The following is a 17,265-nucleotide window of genomic DNA, read 5'->3' as shown; positions in this document are numbered from 1 at the left end:
CTTTCTTAATTTTCAAACTGATCCCAAACACTAACCCAACGTAAGATGCATTACGCACCGAGATGTGCCCATGAGTCATTCCAGAGAGCAGGTGCTTTTACAGTTTCTTGATCCAAAGGTGTTAGATAGCTGCTGAAATAGCAGCAGCAGGTCCAAAAAGAAGTATGTGCATTTCCAAGACAGTGAAACGGTGTTTATTTAAATAGAGAAGAATGGTCTCCTCTATAAAGAGGAATTTGAGTAAGTTTCTTGGAGGGACAGTGAATCTGCGAGGATCCTCTAGAAAAGTTCAAAAGGGAAATTGGTTCCAAGAATGCTTCACTGAAAGGAGAGAGGAGGTATTTCCTGAAAACTGGTATTTCTTTACAGATACGACTTGGTTTAAGGTTTGCAATAAAAGCTGTGCTACGTGGTCAAATGGGTATCCAACGAGTCAGCTGTACACGAGAGAAGGGACAGGACTACATTCTGACTTAGCCCTGGTTGTGCATAGTTTTTCCTTTAGTTCTTCATATGTGTTTTCTAAACGTTCATAACTGCAGTTAGAAATAAGCACTCCTCTCTCTGTTTTCTGTAAGCTCAGTGTGATTTTAAGGTAACTGGAAGCCAACTGGGCATTCTTCACCAAAAGGTGAGGCAGGGACATGTACTGAAGAAGTCGAAAACACAACTGCAGGGTGACAGACTGTGCCCACATTTTCAGCTGCGTGGGCCAAAGAGGAGGCTGGCAACGTCTGTGACAGAGGGCTGGAACACTTAATAGACTGATAGTAATCCAGAAGGCTGGCTGTGGTGCAGCACGATATGGAGGTGCACGTTTCAACCACAGGATCTTCCAGGGAGCTTGTCAGACCCAGATTGTTTCGTAGACATTCCTTTAGTTATGTACATACTGGACCTGAGTCTTTGAATTATTTGAAAAAGAAGTAGATTATAGAAGTCACAAATTCTAATTGTCGCTATTAGTAATATTATTATTGTTTGCCATGTCTAATAATACAGGTTTAGCTGCGCTGGATCTGGGCCAGTTTCGCTGCGTGTATGTGGATAGTCTAGAATGAACACAAGCAATTTCTAATGAATCACATCTCTCCCCAAAAGCCTCTTTTAACATTTCTGGAGCCGTGCTACAGGTCTGATCATTTGAAAATCGTGTGGGCACTTTGTTTTCTCAGGGTAAACCCACGCAACGCCACTCGCATTAGGAGAACAATGTGGACCTAAGGAGAAGGCACGTCTGGGATTATTACTGGTTTCATAGTGGTTAAAAACTCAGAAGAATGGAAAATGTTTCTTCGAAAAAAGGAAATTGCAGACTTGCTTGGTTTTCATTTTTTTTAAATTCTCTCTCGTTTCAGGAGGAACCACCCCTGCCCAATGGGAAGACATCACTGGAACAACACCGCTGACATTCGTTAACGAATGCGTGTCCTTCACAACAAACGTGTCTGCCAGGTACCTCTACAACAAAACATGAGTTTTACAGTGTTACTTACAAGTGCATGTCTTTTTTTCACCAAATCTTTCCTTTAAACTGTTTTGGTTTATATACTAGAAGGAACACAGATGTTTCTGTCTATGCTGTGAAGCAGTTGGTGAGGTATTTTGGAAGCCCTGGGCCTCCTAGCCCAGACAGATGATGTACAACAGCTCTGAGTCCTTACCAGCTGGGGAAAGAAACTGATGTTCTTGTCATTTTTATCTCAGCCGTTAGTCCTTTGCAGAGTCAGCACCTGCTATGGTCTCAGAAATATATTAATGACATACTCAGATTTTCTGGAATGGTAATCCAAGGGACAGTTCAATTTTCAGGTCGTTAGAAAAAAATCAGGTTTCGTTTTGAATCATAGAATCATAGAATGGTTAGGGCTGGAAGGGACCTTCAAAGGTCATCTAGTCCAACCCCCCTGCAAGGAACAGGGATATCTCCAACTAGATCAGGTTGCTCAGGGCCTCGTCCAACCTGGCCTTGAAGACTCCTTGAATACTCCTTCTCACCCAGATGCAGAAAGACACAAATTTCCATGGAAGCAGAAATCTCTTTCTTGGGTTTATACCTCTTATAAAAGATGTATAAAAAACAGGAAAGCTGGAGAGGGACTTTTTACAAGGGCGTGTAGTGATAGGACACGGGGCAATGGATTTAAACTGAAAGAGGGGAGATTTAGATTGGATATAAGGAAGAAATTTTTCACTCAGAGGGTGGTGAGGCACTGGAACAGGTTGCCCAGAGAAGTTGTAGATGCCCCATCCCTGGAAGTGTTCAAGGCCAGGCTGGATGAGGCTTTGGGCAACCTGGTGTAGTGGAGGGTGTCCCTGCCCATGGCAGGGGGGTTGGAACCAGATGATCTTTGAGGTCCCTTCCAACCCAAACCATTCTATGATTCTATGTTACTTCCAGAATATCCAACAAATGAAAAATCAAGTAGAAAGACCTGTAGGTATACCGAACTGTGATCTAGAAGAATCTCTCCCAACCATCTGTTCTCGTGATGAGATTCAACTGCCATCTTTCTGAAAACAGAATTTCATATTTAAATAGATAAATAAGTACGTGTGTACATATGTATTTTAGTTTGCATACTGTCCACGATTTGTATCACAGAAACGCTCAAAAATCTCCTTGCCTGTAACAGGAGATGCAGTCCATGACCTAGAAAGTAATAAATTTAGAGTGTGTAGCCTAGCAGTTACAAAAATCTTGGATGGCTTGCCAATATCAATGAATTCCCTTCAGTGCAAACATTCCCTGTCCAAAGCAGTTATTACTATTACATTAGGTTTGCTACTTAATAAAGTAATTCATTCAGTTTTAAAATTAGTTCAGCTCTTGCATTCCAATCTACAGTATGACTTTGACTTTAAATAAAGTGTTGTTTTTCTGTACTTTCTCAGTTCAGAAATGGCTTGACCACAAGAGGGGGATCTTAAAGTGCGTTTTAGTGCTCATCCGCTGCCTGCAGTGTCCTGTTTAACGGGAGAAATCAAAGATTAATTTGATTTCTAATTCTGTGATCATTTAAGAACCAGATGTGGACACTAAATGCAAAGTTTGAGAGGTCCAAGACCCTAAAATTGTGAAGTCCCCAGCAGGGCTACACACGAAATACAGCCAGAATGAGAGTGACAGTTGATGGAACTACAATCCGTAGTAGTAGTGGATGTTTCCTAATCCCGATGATGACGTTGGAATTGATTCTGTTGCTAATGTTATGTGATACAGGCAGGGTCCTGTGTAGAGTTTCGAATGGGTTCTACCTCTTCTTTTTAATCTAAATGAATGTTCAACAGACTGCTTTAACCCAAACACGACTTTAAATGCTGTTAGAAAGTGGGATTTTTCATGTATTTAGAATCAGAGAATAATTACCTTCTTTTCTGAAGGACACGCCAACTTGAACTTGTTCACTCGTGCCCTGGTCTAAAAATGCATCTACCCTCGTGCCCTGCTGAGAATCAGCTGATTCCTGACTCTTTGCTGGTCACGGTAACTTGTTTATGTCTAGTTAAATCATTAATGATGGAGAACAGTTTTCCCGTTCGTAAGACTTAACTCTGTCCCAAATGAGCTTGGGAAAGAGATCAGTTTGTCTAAAACACATAGAATCATAGAATCATAGAATGGTTAGGGCTGGAAGGGACCTTTAAAGGTCATCTAGTCCAACCCCCCTGCAAGGAACAGGGATATCTCCAACTAGATCAGGTTGCTCAGGGCCTCGTCCAACCTGGCGTTGAACGTCTTCAGGGATGGAGCATCCACCACCTCTCTGGGCAACCTGTTCCAGATGAACATTATGGGGAGAAGACTGCAGGCTTCGAGGCGTAGCTGTTTTCCACTTCCTGAGCTGCAGCTTTTTTAAAAATTTAGGATCTGTTTGGACTTTTTAGCCCCTGAGGTATGACAGCAAATCGTTTGAGCATCTGGTGGTTCCTCCGAGGATATAGCCTCTCCAGTTAGAGTCCAGCATAGCGTAGTTCTCCCACACACGACACGGAAAGTGTCGATTTGCGGAGCCTTTGTGCACCAAACATGCTTTTCTTTCTCTTTCAAATGTCATCAGGCTGTTTTTCAACCAGCGTGTTTGTTAAATGTTCTGAAGAGAAGCGCAGCATGAAATTCGCTGTTCTTCAACGGCAGATGAGTAAGACTGTGAGAAATCACGCTTGAAAGGTGTGCTTTGTGGGTTATAATACCATATAATCTACAGTAAGTAACAAGCCCCCCTGCAGATTATATCAGCTTTTGAGGTGTCTTTGACCTCTCATGACTTCCGTCTCAATCCTACGGGTGTCAAGCTCAACCGTGCTTTCCACCCACACAGTGGATTTTATTTAAGAAGAACGTCATCATCTCCACGGAGAGACTAAAGGAAGTGGGATCTGAGAAAGGTGGTGATACACGTTACTCCTTGTAAAAAGCTTGGTGCATTTTTGCTGTTACGTTTTGGGAGTAGAGGTAGAATTATTTTAAGTGAAAGTCATCTTTGCAAAATAACGTTTCGGTTGTCTTGACAAAAGTATAAGGAAATTCCGGAGGTTTTCATTACTGGGTGATGTTGTCCTGCCCTGAACAGCCCAAAGAAAGGGTAGAGAACCTGTATTTTTCAGGGAGGACGAGGGTTGTTTTTGACACAAGAGGACCTGTTCTGGAAGCTGAAGTTCTAGACCGGAGTTGTGACATAGAATCATAGAATCATAGAATGGTTAGGGCTGGAAGGGACCTTCAAAGGTCATCTAGTCCAACCCCCCTGCAAGGAACAGGGATATCTCCATCCGTGCTATGTCTTAAGTAACCATGTACGTTTGATGAGTTTTGGGGTGGTTTGTTCCATCTCACACGCACTAGCAATACATTTTAAGAGGCAGATGTCCCTTTGTAATAACTATGTCAGTGAAATCAGACAACTTTGGACCTTTCCCTGTAATCTTCAGATATTTCTTTGTCATGGTGGTACCCAAGTGAGACAGCAGTGGCAGCTCCTGGCTTCACATCATGTGGAGGAAGTAGTTTATTCCAGTAGTGTTTGAAAAGTGATGGAAAACAGAGACCACTGAGCTTATTCTTGAAGAGATTTATTTCTTGGTAGAAGACAGGAAGCATTTCATCACATACTCTCACCATAAGGAATCAGTTGAAATGAAAACAAAGTTTAGGCCATCTCCAACTTTTGAATAGAAGAAAAATACTTTTATTGGATTCTGTGAGGAGTTTCCAGAATTTCTTAATTCTGGTAAGCCGTCAATAATTGTTTAAATATTATAAACATAGTTATAAATGGTAATTTTTATATTTCATAAACACAAAAATATGAAAAAATGCATATATTTAAATCTTCAGAGAAGGTCTATGAGACTGTCTGCCACAGGACGAGTGAACTTCTTCAAGCCTTTAGAAGCCAGTCATGTACCTGGAAGCAAATAAGCTTCCAGCTGAGTTGAGAGTTGATCAGAAAGGCAAACAATGACCTGGAATTTGTGCAGCAGGAGACTCCGTAAAGGGTTTGCGTCTCGTATTTAGGAGAGTAAATTCTGGTCCAAATGCTTTCCCTGTTGATTTTTCTTCGTGCTCCTAAATGCTTGGGGGGTACCATGGGCATTCTTAGGCTATTCTCCACAAATGGTAACTGTTTTCTGAACTTTATTCTGACTTGTCATATAAATTGGTGTGGTTACCAGCTAATGCTGCCAAGATGGGAAGACACATCGTTTTCTTGCTTAAATCTCTCTGTGCTGATTACTCAACTGCATTTTCTTTTCCAGATTTTGGTTGATAGACTGTCGACAGACACAAGAATCTGTTACTTTTGCTTCCCAAGTGTACAGAGAGATTATCTGTGTCCCCTACATGGCCAAATTTGTGGTGTTTGCCAAATCACATGATCCCATTGAAGCACGGTTACGATGTTTTTGCATGACAGATGACAAGGTGGATAAAACTCTAGAACAGCAAGAAAATTTTGCTGAAGTTGCCAGAAGCAGGGATGTAGAGGTACTGTACAAGAATCTTTTCTTTGAGTTTTCTCTTTTTTCTGTTCTGTTTCTTTGAGTTTTCTTTGTTTTTTTTCAAACTCTTTTTGAGTTTTCTCCATTTTCTAATGTCTGGTTTTAAGCTCATGTTTTCTGCCTTGTATCTACCACGAGTACTGAAAAATAATAGTGCCAACAAATACTGTCACGATGCAATATGATGCATCATGATAAGATGGAAACTTTGACTTTTGTCAGATGTAAGGGAAAAGTAGCTGCCAGGTATGAGTGATGAAATCCTATTCCCAATGGGCAATTGCCAATTTCTTAGTCCACAGGGCTGGTGGGAAGGTTAGCTATATTCAGCTGACTGCATTTGGGGCTTCCTGGCTCCACCCACCAAGGTGGAAGATTTTGTTTTCTCCGTAGCATTATTGGCATTCAGATGGGGCATCCAGTGTGTTGTCAGAGAAGTCCTCAGCAACTGAAAAAATAGGTAGCAGGAACCTTAAGCTGGATTCATGGAGATGGCAAATACAGCAGTGGGCTGGTTGAGTTGGAGCTCTCTGTTATGTGACTAAGGCTTAGAAAACCTACAGGACAAAACTGAGTTGAAAGAGTTTGGTTTCCCAAGATGTTTTTTTATGGTGGACCTGTTGTACAGTTGTACTTAGAAACTGGACTGCTTTTATCCTAGGAAATCGGGTCATCAAATGAAGTTGGGGGTTACCATTTAGTCCAGTAGTTTCAGGTTCTTTGTCCTCCTTTTCTTTGGTGTCAGGGTCAGCGTTTCCTTAATTCGGATTCAGAACTAGAGCAGCTGCTGCTAACTAAGTACTATGAAATCTATTTGAGGTGACTGGTTATGCAAGCAGGAGGTAATGCCCGTTACTTTCCTTAAACAAAATGCAATAGTTTGTAAGAATTCTGCGTAGCTGGGCTGGAGTTCCAGGTGCACAACAAGATGAAAGGCTGAAGTCACTCAACAGCGAGCTGAGAGGTGGTGGCTAGGTGTCGTGAATTGGTTTTTTCCTCAGTTAGCCTGTTGATGCATCTATGGATTGAGGCTAGCCCTAAGTTCCACCCAAGCATCTCATAGTTTTCTGTGTGGAATCCAGCAAACCGCCTGCTAAATGCAGTTTTTCTGGCCCTGTCAGCTTCCCCAGAAGAGATGACAAATTGAAAGTGCTTTAATTACACACATGGCATATTCTTCTGCTTCATATAGTCTCTTTTCTTTGAGAATCCCACCTTTAAAAAATTTGTCCTCACTGTTCCCGAAGCTCTGATAGGCATTTCTTGTGCAGAGCAGCTAGATAAAATACAGGCTTATAAACCTGAATGACAAGGCTGAATTTCTGGAAAATGGTGATGAGACATTAATGTATTGGCAGTTTGGAGGGAACATCTCCAAAACTGGTAAACTGAGATTTCAACGCGTGGAGGGGCCATAACAATAGCAATCCAAAGACGTAGGCGGTATTGTGATGTAGGCATTTCAGAGTGATGTTTTCCTGACTTTCAAAAGCTCTAGGCCTTTACAAAACCAGCTGAATTATGGAGAATCTACTGATATACACCGTCTTTACCTGCTGCAACAAACTGTTGCAAGTAGATGAAACTCATAGGTTAATCTAATTTAGAAAGTTTTTGCCTTGGTAAAAAGGTCCTCTGCTACTTCGTGATATTCCCAGACTGGCTTCTTATCCTACCAGTCAAAAAAAAAGAATTTTGATTTGATTGCTGAAGAAAATATTTCTTTGACTGTTATGATCAGGCCAGGTTAGCAAAGTATGCTAAAATTAGAGCAAATAAAAATCCAAATTAAAATACAGATTGAGAATTTGCCCAGATTCATGATGCTGAATACTCATTTGGTCATTTATAGTGTCGCACTATTGTTATTGAATTAACGATGTATTCCATTTGGAATTTCATAATCTGAAATGTCTCCACCAGTTTTAGGTAACTGTACTTAACAAATCTTGTAAATAGCAAAAAAAATGTGCTAGCAATTTCAGAAACTGATTGAAACTACTCTAGAATTATGCTTAAGAAGAAATCCTAACCACCTCACTGCGATTAATTACTGCTTTGCTTCATTTTCATTTCCAATAGGTATTAGAAGGAAAGCCCATCTACGTTGACTGCTTTGGCAATTTGGTGCCCCTAACAAAGAGTGGACAGCATCATATATTCAGTTTTTTTGCCTTCAAAGAAAACAGACTTCCTCTGTTTGTTAAGGTAATGATATAATGTGAGCTACGGATTGTATTTTTATTTTTGGTCTGCTTCTGAGTTTACAATAAACTCAGCAGACTGAAGAACAGTTCCAAATTATTTTATGAGAACAGATTAAAAATGTTGACTTGGGTAGTCACAACAACCAAAAGTGGCTACCTAAAATTTAGCACTTTTAGTGCTAAATTTAGTATAATTTTTCTCTAAATATGGTGATCTGTGCTTGTGTTCTGCTATAATATCCATGTGTCCACAGCATTCTTTCAGACACCAAAATGATGCTTATAGGGATCCTGTTCTCTACCTCATAACCTCAAGAGCTGATCAAGTTTGATCTTTGTTTTTCTGTATCTTGGTTCCATATGTTGCAGGGAAAGATGCGGAATCCGCGAAAAAAGTGTCAGAAAACATTGTAGAATTGGCAGAAATCTATCAAAATATCCTCGTTGTACCCTACACTTGTAAATAAGGCTGTAAATACAGATATAACTGTTCTTCAACCAATCATCCTCCCTTCAGTAGCAATGCAAAACTTCCTTGGGGGTACAGTAAGAAAAGTGTGACTCCTTTATGGATGATGTTTCAAGTTTTACCATATTTTTGGGAACCAAGGAAAACATGAGACAGTTGGAGAGAAACGCTTTATGAATGGAAGCTTCCAGAAAGTGGAGAAAATCGACCTGCTTCCTCCTTGTATGAAATCTGCTGGATGCTGCTAGACAGCAGAAACTCTCTCCCTCTTTTCCAGCAATATTTTGTAAGCTGGGTTTAGTTGAGAACTTCATCTATGCCACCACCTACCTTTGTCTTTGGGTATTTTTCTCCATGGTGGATTTTCCAAAATATGTTCAAAAACATATTTTCAGTCCGTCAAAGTTAATCCACATGTATCTCGTCGTGTCATTTTATCAGTTCAGAAAACTAAGAATGAGATACTGCTCTTAGTTGTGTTTCTTTTGTGACGTTATGTAGAAAAGCTCAAACTACATCACTGGTATTTTAAGTGATTAAACTTGTTTCTACCAACAAGAAAAGATTTTTCTAAGATTCACTGCAAAATCTCAAGTGTGCCATGATGTAGTATCTTCTGTCAATAATAATGGTCACACCTATAAATACATTCCAGCAAATTTATCAACACCTTTGAGACAACGTTTTGCACGAGAAGAAATTTTAGGTGTCATCTTTCACCGTTTTCAGCTACTCAGCCAAATGAACGGACACAATACTTAAGACTAAAATTTGGAGCATTGGGGAAAATGACTTAGTTCTTTTTTTGTCACCTAGTGCAAAACAAGTCTCTGTTGTGACCATAAAGTTTGGGGACCGTTTCAGTTAAAAATAGGTATTGTAAGTTTATCACAGAAGCCCAGTCATACTGGGATGTCTGTTTTTTTTAAGGCTGCTATTACAGTGTTGTTAAGATGGCAGATATTTTGCAATCTTACTAACAGATTTATCTGTAAATTTTATTTATTTCATTTACAGATATTCTGTAAATAAGTTTCATATGTGTAAGCACATACATGCTTGTGTCTTCTCTTGCTTAGACACACCAATACATCCATATGTACTGGGAAAAAAAAAGAGAAAACATTCTTTTTGCCTCCATGGACTTTTTCTCCTACCTCTAGCCTCTTTCTGCTGAATAGTTTGGAGTGGCACAAGTAGATGATGCAGCACAATAGCAAAATAACATTAAATATCTGTATGTTTGCTCTGCCAGGTGCGAGATACCACTCAAGAGCCCTGTGGACGGTTGTCATTCATGAAGGAGCCAAAATCTACAAGAGGCCTCGTTCATCAAGCCATATGTAATTTAAACATCACTTTACCCATTTACACAAAGGTACTGGGAAATTATATTGCTCTGTAGTCGTCAGCATTGTAATATAAAGGAGAAATGAGTAGGAGAGCAAAATATCGTTCAAGCTTTGTAGTCAGGTGTTCTAAAGAAGAAGAAATACCACCCAAGGGCTTTTAATTTCTTGGGTTTGGTACTCTTGATACCAGTGTTGAAAGATGTTATTGAATATTTTTTGAGGACTCAGAAGAGGTGACAGAGGGGAGACAAAAATCCAGTTTGCACTCCGTAGCTCCGATGCCTTCGTTTGCTGTTGCACAAAGCCTAGGCTCATCTTGGTTTATACAGAAATTTTACCCAGATTCTAATCAGGAGTGAGACAGATCTGAGACTCAGCGAGTTTTTTGTTCTATCAAAGACTTCCCATGCTATCTAACCATGTCTTGTGACATCTCTCTGGAGGTTAAATCACCGTTCATACCTGTTTCACAACGTGTAACGATAAAGTCTGTAGAACACGTGATGTCCTTAAGATATGAAGCACAGAAGGACTGAAAATTATTTTTCTTTTTTTTTCATGAGCCAATTTGAAAGTTAATGGGTTTTGCAGAAACCTTTTTAGCTATCTGCCTTGTTTATCTGTGGTGATAGTGATAAAAATGTAGCAGACTTGAGCTCTACAACTTGGGAAGTTTATAGCAGTGACAAAAATACTTTCTTACACTAGATTTTAGTATTACGTTGACTTTGGACACTGACTTTTCTTCCTACATCTGGTCGATTCTTTCAAGAATCTATGAGTACATCGCATCGTGTAAATGGTCTTTCTTCAAAATATTGTTATAACAGTTATTAACGTGTCTGGGGAAGAAAATGGTCCAGTATCAAGGGCAGAAAAAGGAGAGAAAAACTCTAGTACCAGTTAGTTTTCGTAAATAACAAGCTTGAGACCAGTTGAATTATCATAAATCATGGGAGTGCCCTTGATGTCTGCTTAAGTGAGATCAGATATTAAGAAGCACTTGTTGCCTTAGAAAGAGTCAGTTTGTTGCTATTCTGTGATAATTCGGATTTTTTACTGTCCTTCCTTGTCAGATTAGGAGCTGCATGCCTTTTAGGAACGTATTAGGCTGTTTGCCCAAAATCTTGCCTGTTGGTGTTCATTTTTTCTCCGCATTTTTAGCATGTAACATAATCTTTGTTATAGCGTTTTTGTATAATTTAAAAATAACACATCTCAACGTATTTTAACTTTAAATGGGTAACTTTCTTAACTGTTTTAAGTATTCATAGGTGCAAAAGCATGTATATATTGCAAGTGTTGGTATAAATAAGAATCACTAGAAGTCCAACACCTAGAAGCAACTTTTCTGTTTGTAATTTGCTTGATTTTGTAGCTTTTTGTGTTTTAAACTGACAGGTTAGTTTTGCAGCTGTTTGACGTAAGAAATCAATTGCAGAAACATTCTGCGTTTTCTTCTTTTCTGTTAAATGTTGTCAGAAGTTATTTTTTCCTACTCTTCTTCTAAAAAAAAAAAAAATGTGCATTTTGCCTGCTCTGTTTTCCCCTTGTCTTTTTGCATGGCATTTTGGAACTGAAAGGAATCAGAATCAGATCAAGAACAAGAAGAAGAGGTAATGTTCCCATAACAGCATGTTACTGCTTATGCATACTACTAAAATCCAACTAACAGATATAGCTTGGAAGATGAAATCTGTAGTGAAACATCAGCTCAGAGCTACAAAAACAGTGCAGAGGAGTGCACTTAAAAGGATCTTGCACAGGCTCACTTCTGGAGAGTACTGAGTTTAACTTTCCCTGAAGTTTTACAGATGCGCCGATTTTGGAGGTGTAGAAGAGTTTTTGCTTTGAAAACAGTTCCTTAATAGTTTAAAAATTCTTTTGCTCAAGAATAAGCCATACAAGTGTATTTCTTCGAGCTTTATTCTCTGCAGCACAAAAAAAAAGGGGAAATGGGATTGGTTTTTCTGATTCTGAGAACCATCCCACATCCTAAAAATGACATAGGCTTGCTACTGGACTTGGCTGAAGTATTCAGAACCAGTGGATCACTGGCATAGTGTACTTTTTACCCCTAAGCACAGTCTGAAAATGCTTCCTCTGGTTAGTGATGGTGAGTAGTGGGGAACAGAGGCACGGGAAAAGATTTCAATACAACCGTTACCTCCGTGGGCAAGTTCCCCACTGTCGGGGGGAGTCTGCAGCCAGGTTGCTATTGAATGCACTCCCTGTATACCTGGAAGGGCTGGAACTCACAAATCTTGTCCATTTATAACATCCAGTATTCTGGATCTTACCAATTTCCGAGTTGGATTACTGAAGCCCAGTAGAGAATCAGTGTTAACCCAGAAGTTAGAAGTTTATCCCAAATAAAAAGCGTCGAGTTTTCATCTTCCGCATCAACTGAATTGCATCTTGATGGAGAAATGTGGCCAACTCCTCCCTACATTCCCAGCTCTGTTCTGGCAGTTCTAGATGTTTCTTGAGGTCTGACCCCTACGTGAATGAGTAACCTTAGAAAAGCATCTGCACGTTTCGATGATGTTCCGCTGTCGGAAACAGGAGTGCCAGCCCCAAAGGCAGCGGGCATCTTCTCCATTGACTGCAAAACAGAGTTGGGGAGTTCTGCAGCATGGATTGCAGTTCCCTGTTCTCACTACAGAAATATTTACTGCTCCTGTTTCGGCGCTGAAATATGGGCACTGTCGAGTGAAAACACGGCCAAAGTTTTTCAGCTACTTCTTACTATATTCATTCAAAAGGTATCATACCATCAGTGTCATACCAAAAGAACAACGCTGATCCTTTTAGCCTCTGTAATGCTTTTTATGCACTCTCAGTCCCCAAAAGTTGTTTTTAACAAACCTATTTTCTGTAAAAGCGGTGTAAAGGATATTGGAAAATTATTTTTCCAAACATTGATGACTTCTTATATTTTTAAATAAGAAACTAACACATTAAAAAAAACAAACTCATTGGCTAAAACACCTTCCATTTTACTTTTTTTTGTTTATTTGCTTCATTTTTCTCTTCATAATATTAATTAGTATGCTGACATAATTCCAAACTGATTTGGTGGAACCGAAAGGAAGGGGAATTAAAGTATCCTAGGAGGGATCCCAGGTTACCACGTTGGACCATCTGTGCATCAGAGGAATTCATACTATTACAGATATTAGTGTTGCCAGTGATTTGCTTGTATTCATTTTCAGTTTATGGAAAAGCAAGAATTAGTAACATCTTAGCTTAGATGATATATTGCATTTGTCTTTATAGAGAGAATACTTTTAAACAAATAAAACCTTTTTGACACTCACTAAAAAATCATCTTGGGGGCTTTTACATACACAGTGTATTGTATCAGCTTTCACTCCTCACAGTCATCCTACCACCACGAGTTTGTATAGGAAATCGAATGTTCAGTGCTACTTCTAACTTTGCATACTTTTGCATATCCAAATTTACACAACAAAAATCTTTTTTTGCTTGTGTGGACAAATGACTGCGCTAGGAGAACTGGGAAAAAAAAAAAGTCAAACTACGAGGCAACGTCAGTAATTTGCTTCTTGAATTTTCATGGTCTGACTTTGCATTTTTTTTTAATTTTTTTTTTTTGGCAAGGGCTCCGTTTTGAGATGAAAATTGTGTGGCTTTTTCAGTCTGTCCCCAAATAAGCTCTGAAAAATCAAAAAGCACTGCTTCCATTTAGAGGTATCAATAGCTAGTAGTTGGCATCAAGTCCTAGTTCTTGCCTTAGGCAGTGGGAAGTCTGCAGTTCTTTCTGCACCTGCTTTTCGTGATCACAAAGTACAGAGGCAAAAATGCAAACCGTGATTTCAGAATGAATATGTAAAATGAAACTATGTATAAACCATACTAGTTGCCTCCCAGATGGGACATATGCCTTCGGATGACCATATTGGAATGTTTTGCTTTAGACTGGAAGAAATAAATTAGGAACAATGCAACACCATGCCCAAAAATAGAAAAGTCTGGGTCCTCCCTACTGCTCGTTGCATTTAAAGAAAATACTTTGCAACATTTTGCACCTACTATTGGCCATAACTCTAGCAAAGTAACCATTTTTCTGTTATTAGAAATGCTAAATAAATTAAGCCATGCTTTTATCATTACGTGAAATACATTCTTAGTTCCGTTTAAGTCAATGAATTTGTGTGTCTCCATACATCTAGTGGATTTGACTCAACCTGTACTACTTCACTAGTGACTTTATCTGTATCAATTCTATTCGAATTTGTAAATTTCCCACTTCTTTCTCTTCCAGGTTGAAATGACTTCAGAGAAAAGTAAGATTTTCTTTTGTTTTTGAAAATATTATAATGCAGTTTGTACGAGAGATGGTTAAGAATAAAGATAAGCATGAAAGAGAGCTAAGCTTTAACTGCTGTTGCTAATAACATCAATACTTAAAAAATGTAATAGAAAACAATTTAATACCGAAGCAGCCATCCAATTAAATACCTTTTAATACATAAGTTAACAAGTAATACAGTTTAAAACAGTTCATCTAAGTGTTTACTTTCCTTTGACATCCCTAGAGACCCCGCTATTGCTATTTTGCTTGTATGAATGCTCATCCCTCTGTTTTTTTTTGTCCATTCGTTGACACACATCGTTGCCTCATATTTGAGATAAATGACAGTATCACTTTTATTGAAAACGTAATTAATACTCCCAGTATATTTCATCAAACTCATGAAACGCAACCATGCCAAGAAGTGATACTGTCTGAAGTAATCAGGCTGTTTAACCCTTTTCCCTCCCCCCCCGTCCCCCTTTACTGTGGTGAAATATGCCTGGAAAATAGGACTGTTAAGCTTGATGCAGCATACATACCCTTTGTATACACAGAATCAGGCCATTATTACGAGAAACCGAGGGCGAGTGGTTCACAGTGCCAAAGATCTCCTTTAATGAAGGTGCAAATCAAACAAATACATATTCAGTCTGAAGAGTATCTCTAATAAGAACTGTTTTCAAATACAGCAATTTCTTAAATCTGTTTAGGAAAAGAACGACTTCTGTCTTGTTTCCAGTTTAAAGTGCAATGTCTTGCCTTTTTTGCTACATTGCATTTTGAGGGTTATTTATTCTTCATGTGCTGTGTACATGTTTTAATTGGAAAGACAACAGTACCGTGATCCTGAAGATTGATTGAATGATCATTCCTCTATAAACCTCCTTTATCTAAAGCAGAAGTGCTTCATCTACAGAATAAAAGACATCAGGGTGACACAGTAGCTGATGACGTGATGGGAAATAGCCTTCAACATGATTAACAACGTTATTAGTATCAGACTTTTTCTCTAATTCATTATTATTTACACCAGGGTGACCAATTTCATCCAAGTGGAAAAGGCACACCATAGTATAGCCAGCCGAGTGGAATGGCGGTTGCCCCATGACTCACCTTGGCCATGGGAAATGGGAGGTGAATTCAACCCAACAGTAAAACATATAGATGAAAAGGGGCTTGAATGTGCCCCTTGCCACTTAATTATTTACTTAATGCAGTCCACACATCCTAGGGAAGGTGGCGGGGTGCAGGTTTGGTGAGGTCGCTCCGTTGTGGCTGTCACAGACTCATCAAAGTTCGATATAGCACAGAGCTAGAATTTTTGGTTGATACTTAAACTGGATGAGTGAAAATACCAGTCAGATAGTTTTGCTCCTTCTTCCTTTGGCTTAATGGAGGATCAGTTTGAAAATTGGGTAGAACAGTTGCAAGCAGGAGACTGAGAGAGACACTGTTCCCAGAAATCATTATAAGTGTAATTAACAAACACAAAAGAGACCAACAAGTGCCTGCTTGAAGACCACTGAGATAGTTGACATCATGATATCCAAATTGCTGGAAAATACACTTAACAACCAAGCAACTTCTTTTCAGGCAGTTAGCCCAGTTCCTTTATAGTTCTGCTCGTGGTCTTCTTTAGTTTAAACAAACTTTAATTGCAATGAGGCAATACACAAGTGACTGATTTTTTGGCCCAGTAGTTGTTCAGTAAGAACTGGGACTCACATATGCATGTCCTTGGTTTGGAATAATTATTTACCTAAAGAGAAATGGATCATTGAGACAACGCAGAAAATCTCACCTGTGTCAAAACACTGCCAAGTTCACCTTCATGAGTAGACCTTAAAGGTCTCAGCCAGAACCAGGACTGGAACTGGTGTTTCTGAAAAGCGTGTTAGAGACTTTGCTGTTTGGCTGTAGAGTCAGTTCCTTCCTGGTCTGCTGAAGAGTTAACACAAGTAGGCAGCTCTCGTGAGAAGAATCCAAAAGAATGAGAGCAAGCCAAGAATGTGCCCAGGAGAGCTTAGTAGTTAGAGGTACTGAAGTTTCAAGACCCACTCTCCTGACTCCAAACCAGTTTCCCACTGAGAAAAGAAACAAGTGATAAAATCAAACAACAAAACCTCCTGAACACTGTAATAAACTGGAGATTCTATCGGCGTCTTCCGTTTCAGCTGTTCTGCTTAATCTAAAGAATTATTCTCAGGAACAAACATTGGCGTTTCAGTGGCATTCATTGCCCACAAGAGAACAGCGTAGCAAAATGGGTGGTTTTTACCAAGTTAGATGTTGCTTAGATCCTCCTTATTTGCATGACTCCTTTGACTTTTCGACTGGGGTGCAGAGATGTGTCACGTTTTATGTGACACACTACCTTTAAAAGAAAAATGTACAATTATCATTTCTGAACATTGCATTGCATTCATAAGTTGCTTCATAGATTTCATAGATTTCTAGGTTGGAAAAGACCTTAGAGATCATCGAGTCCAACCGTCCCTAGTCCCCATTAAACCATATCCTCAAGTAGATCATCCACCCTATTCTTAAACACATCCAGGGATGGGGACTCAACCACCTCCCTGGGCAGCCTATTCCAGTGGCTGACAACCCTTTCAGAGAAGAAATACTTTCTAACATCCAACCTGAATCTCCCCTGACTAAGCTTATACCCATTTCCTCTTGTTCTATCACCCATCACTAACGTAAAGAGCCCTTCCCCTACCTCCCCACCATCCCTTCTTAAGTATTTGTAGGCTGTAATCAGGTCTTCAGTCCTCCAGTGTTCCATTCTGTTCACTCTACATTTTCTAGTAGTCCCTCCTGAAATTAAATATTCCCAGCAGGCGTTTCTGGCACGATGGGAATCACCTACACCCAGCTTACTGTATATTGATTGCACAGATCAGACAAATA

General features: G+C 39.4%; 1 protein-coding gene across 2 annotated transcripts in view; it reads left to right on the top strand.

The window, feature by feature from the left end:
• The window catches only part of ANK2 (ankyrin 2), a 172,257-nt gene that overhangs the window by 129,392 nt on the left and 25,600 nt on the right, over positions 1-17,265 (top strand). For both annotated transcript variants that reach the window (XM_086612093.1, XM_086612094.1), the window contains 6 exons: positions 1,359-1,455; positions 5,761-5,989; positions 8,086-8,211; positions 9,935-10,057; positions 11,615-11,647; positions 14,320-14,341. In XM_086612093.1, coding sequence (XP_086468219.1) covers positions 1,359-1,455; positions 5,761-5,989; positions 8,086-8,211; positions 9,935-10,057; positions 11,615-11,647; positions 14,320-14,341 — 630 coding nt within the window. The remainder of the gene's footprint in view (positions 1-1,358; positions 1,456-5,760; positions 5,990-8,085; positions 8,212-9,934; positions 10,058-11,614; positions 11,648-14,319; positions 14,342-17,265) is intronic.

This window comes from Tauraco erythrolophus, chromosome 5, assembly GCF_009769465.1.
Source record: "Tauraco erythrolophus isolate bTauEry1 chromosome 5, bTauEry1.pri, whole genome shotgun sequence".
Lineage (NCBI taxonomy): Eukaryota > Metazoa > Chordata > Aves > Musophagiformes > Musophagidae > Tauraco > Tauraco erythrolophus.
This window is presented reverse-complemented; position numbering and strand designations above follow the sequence as displayed.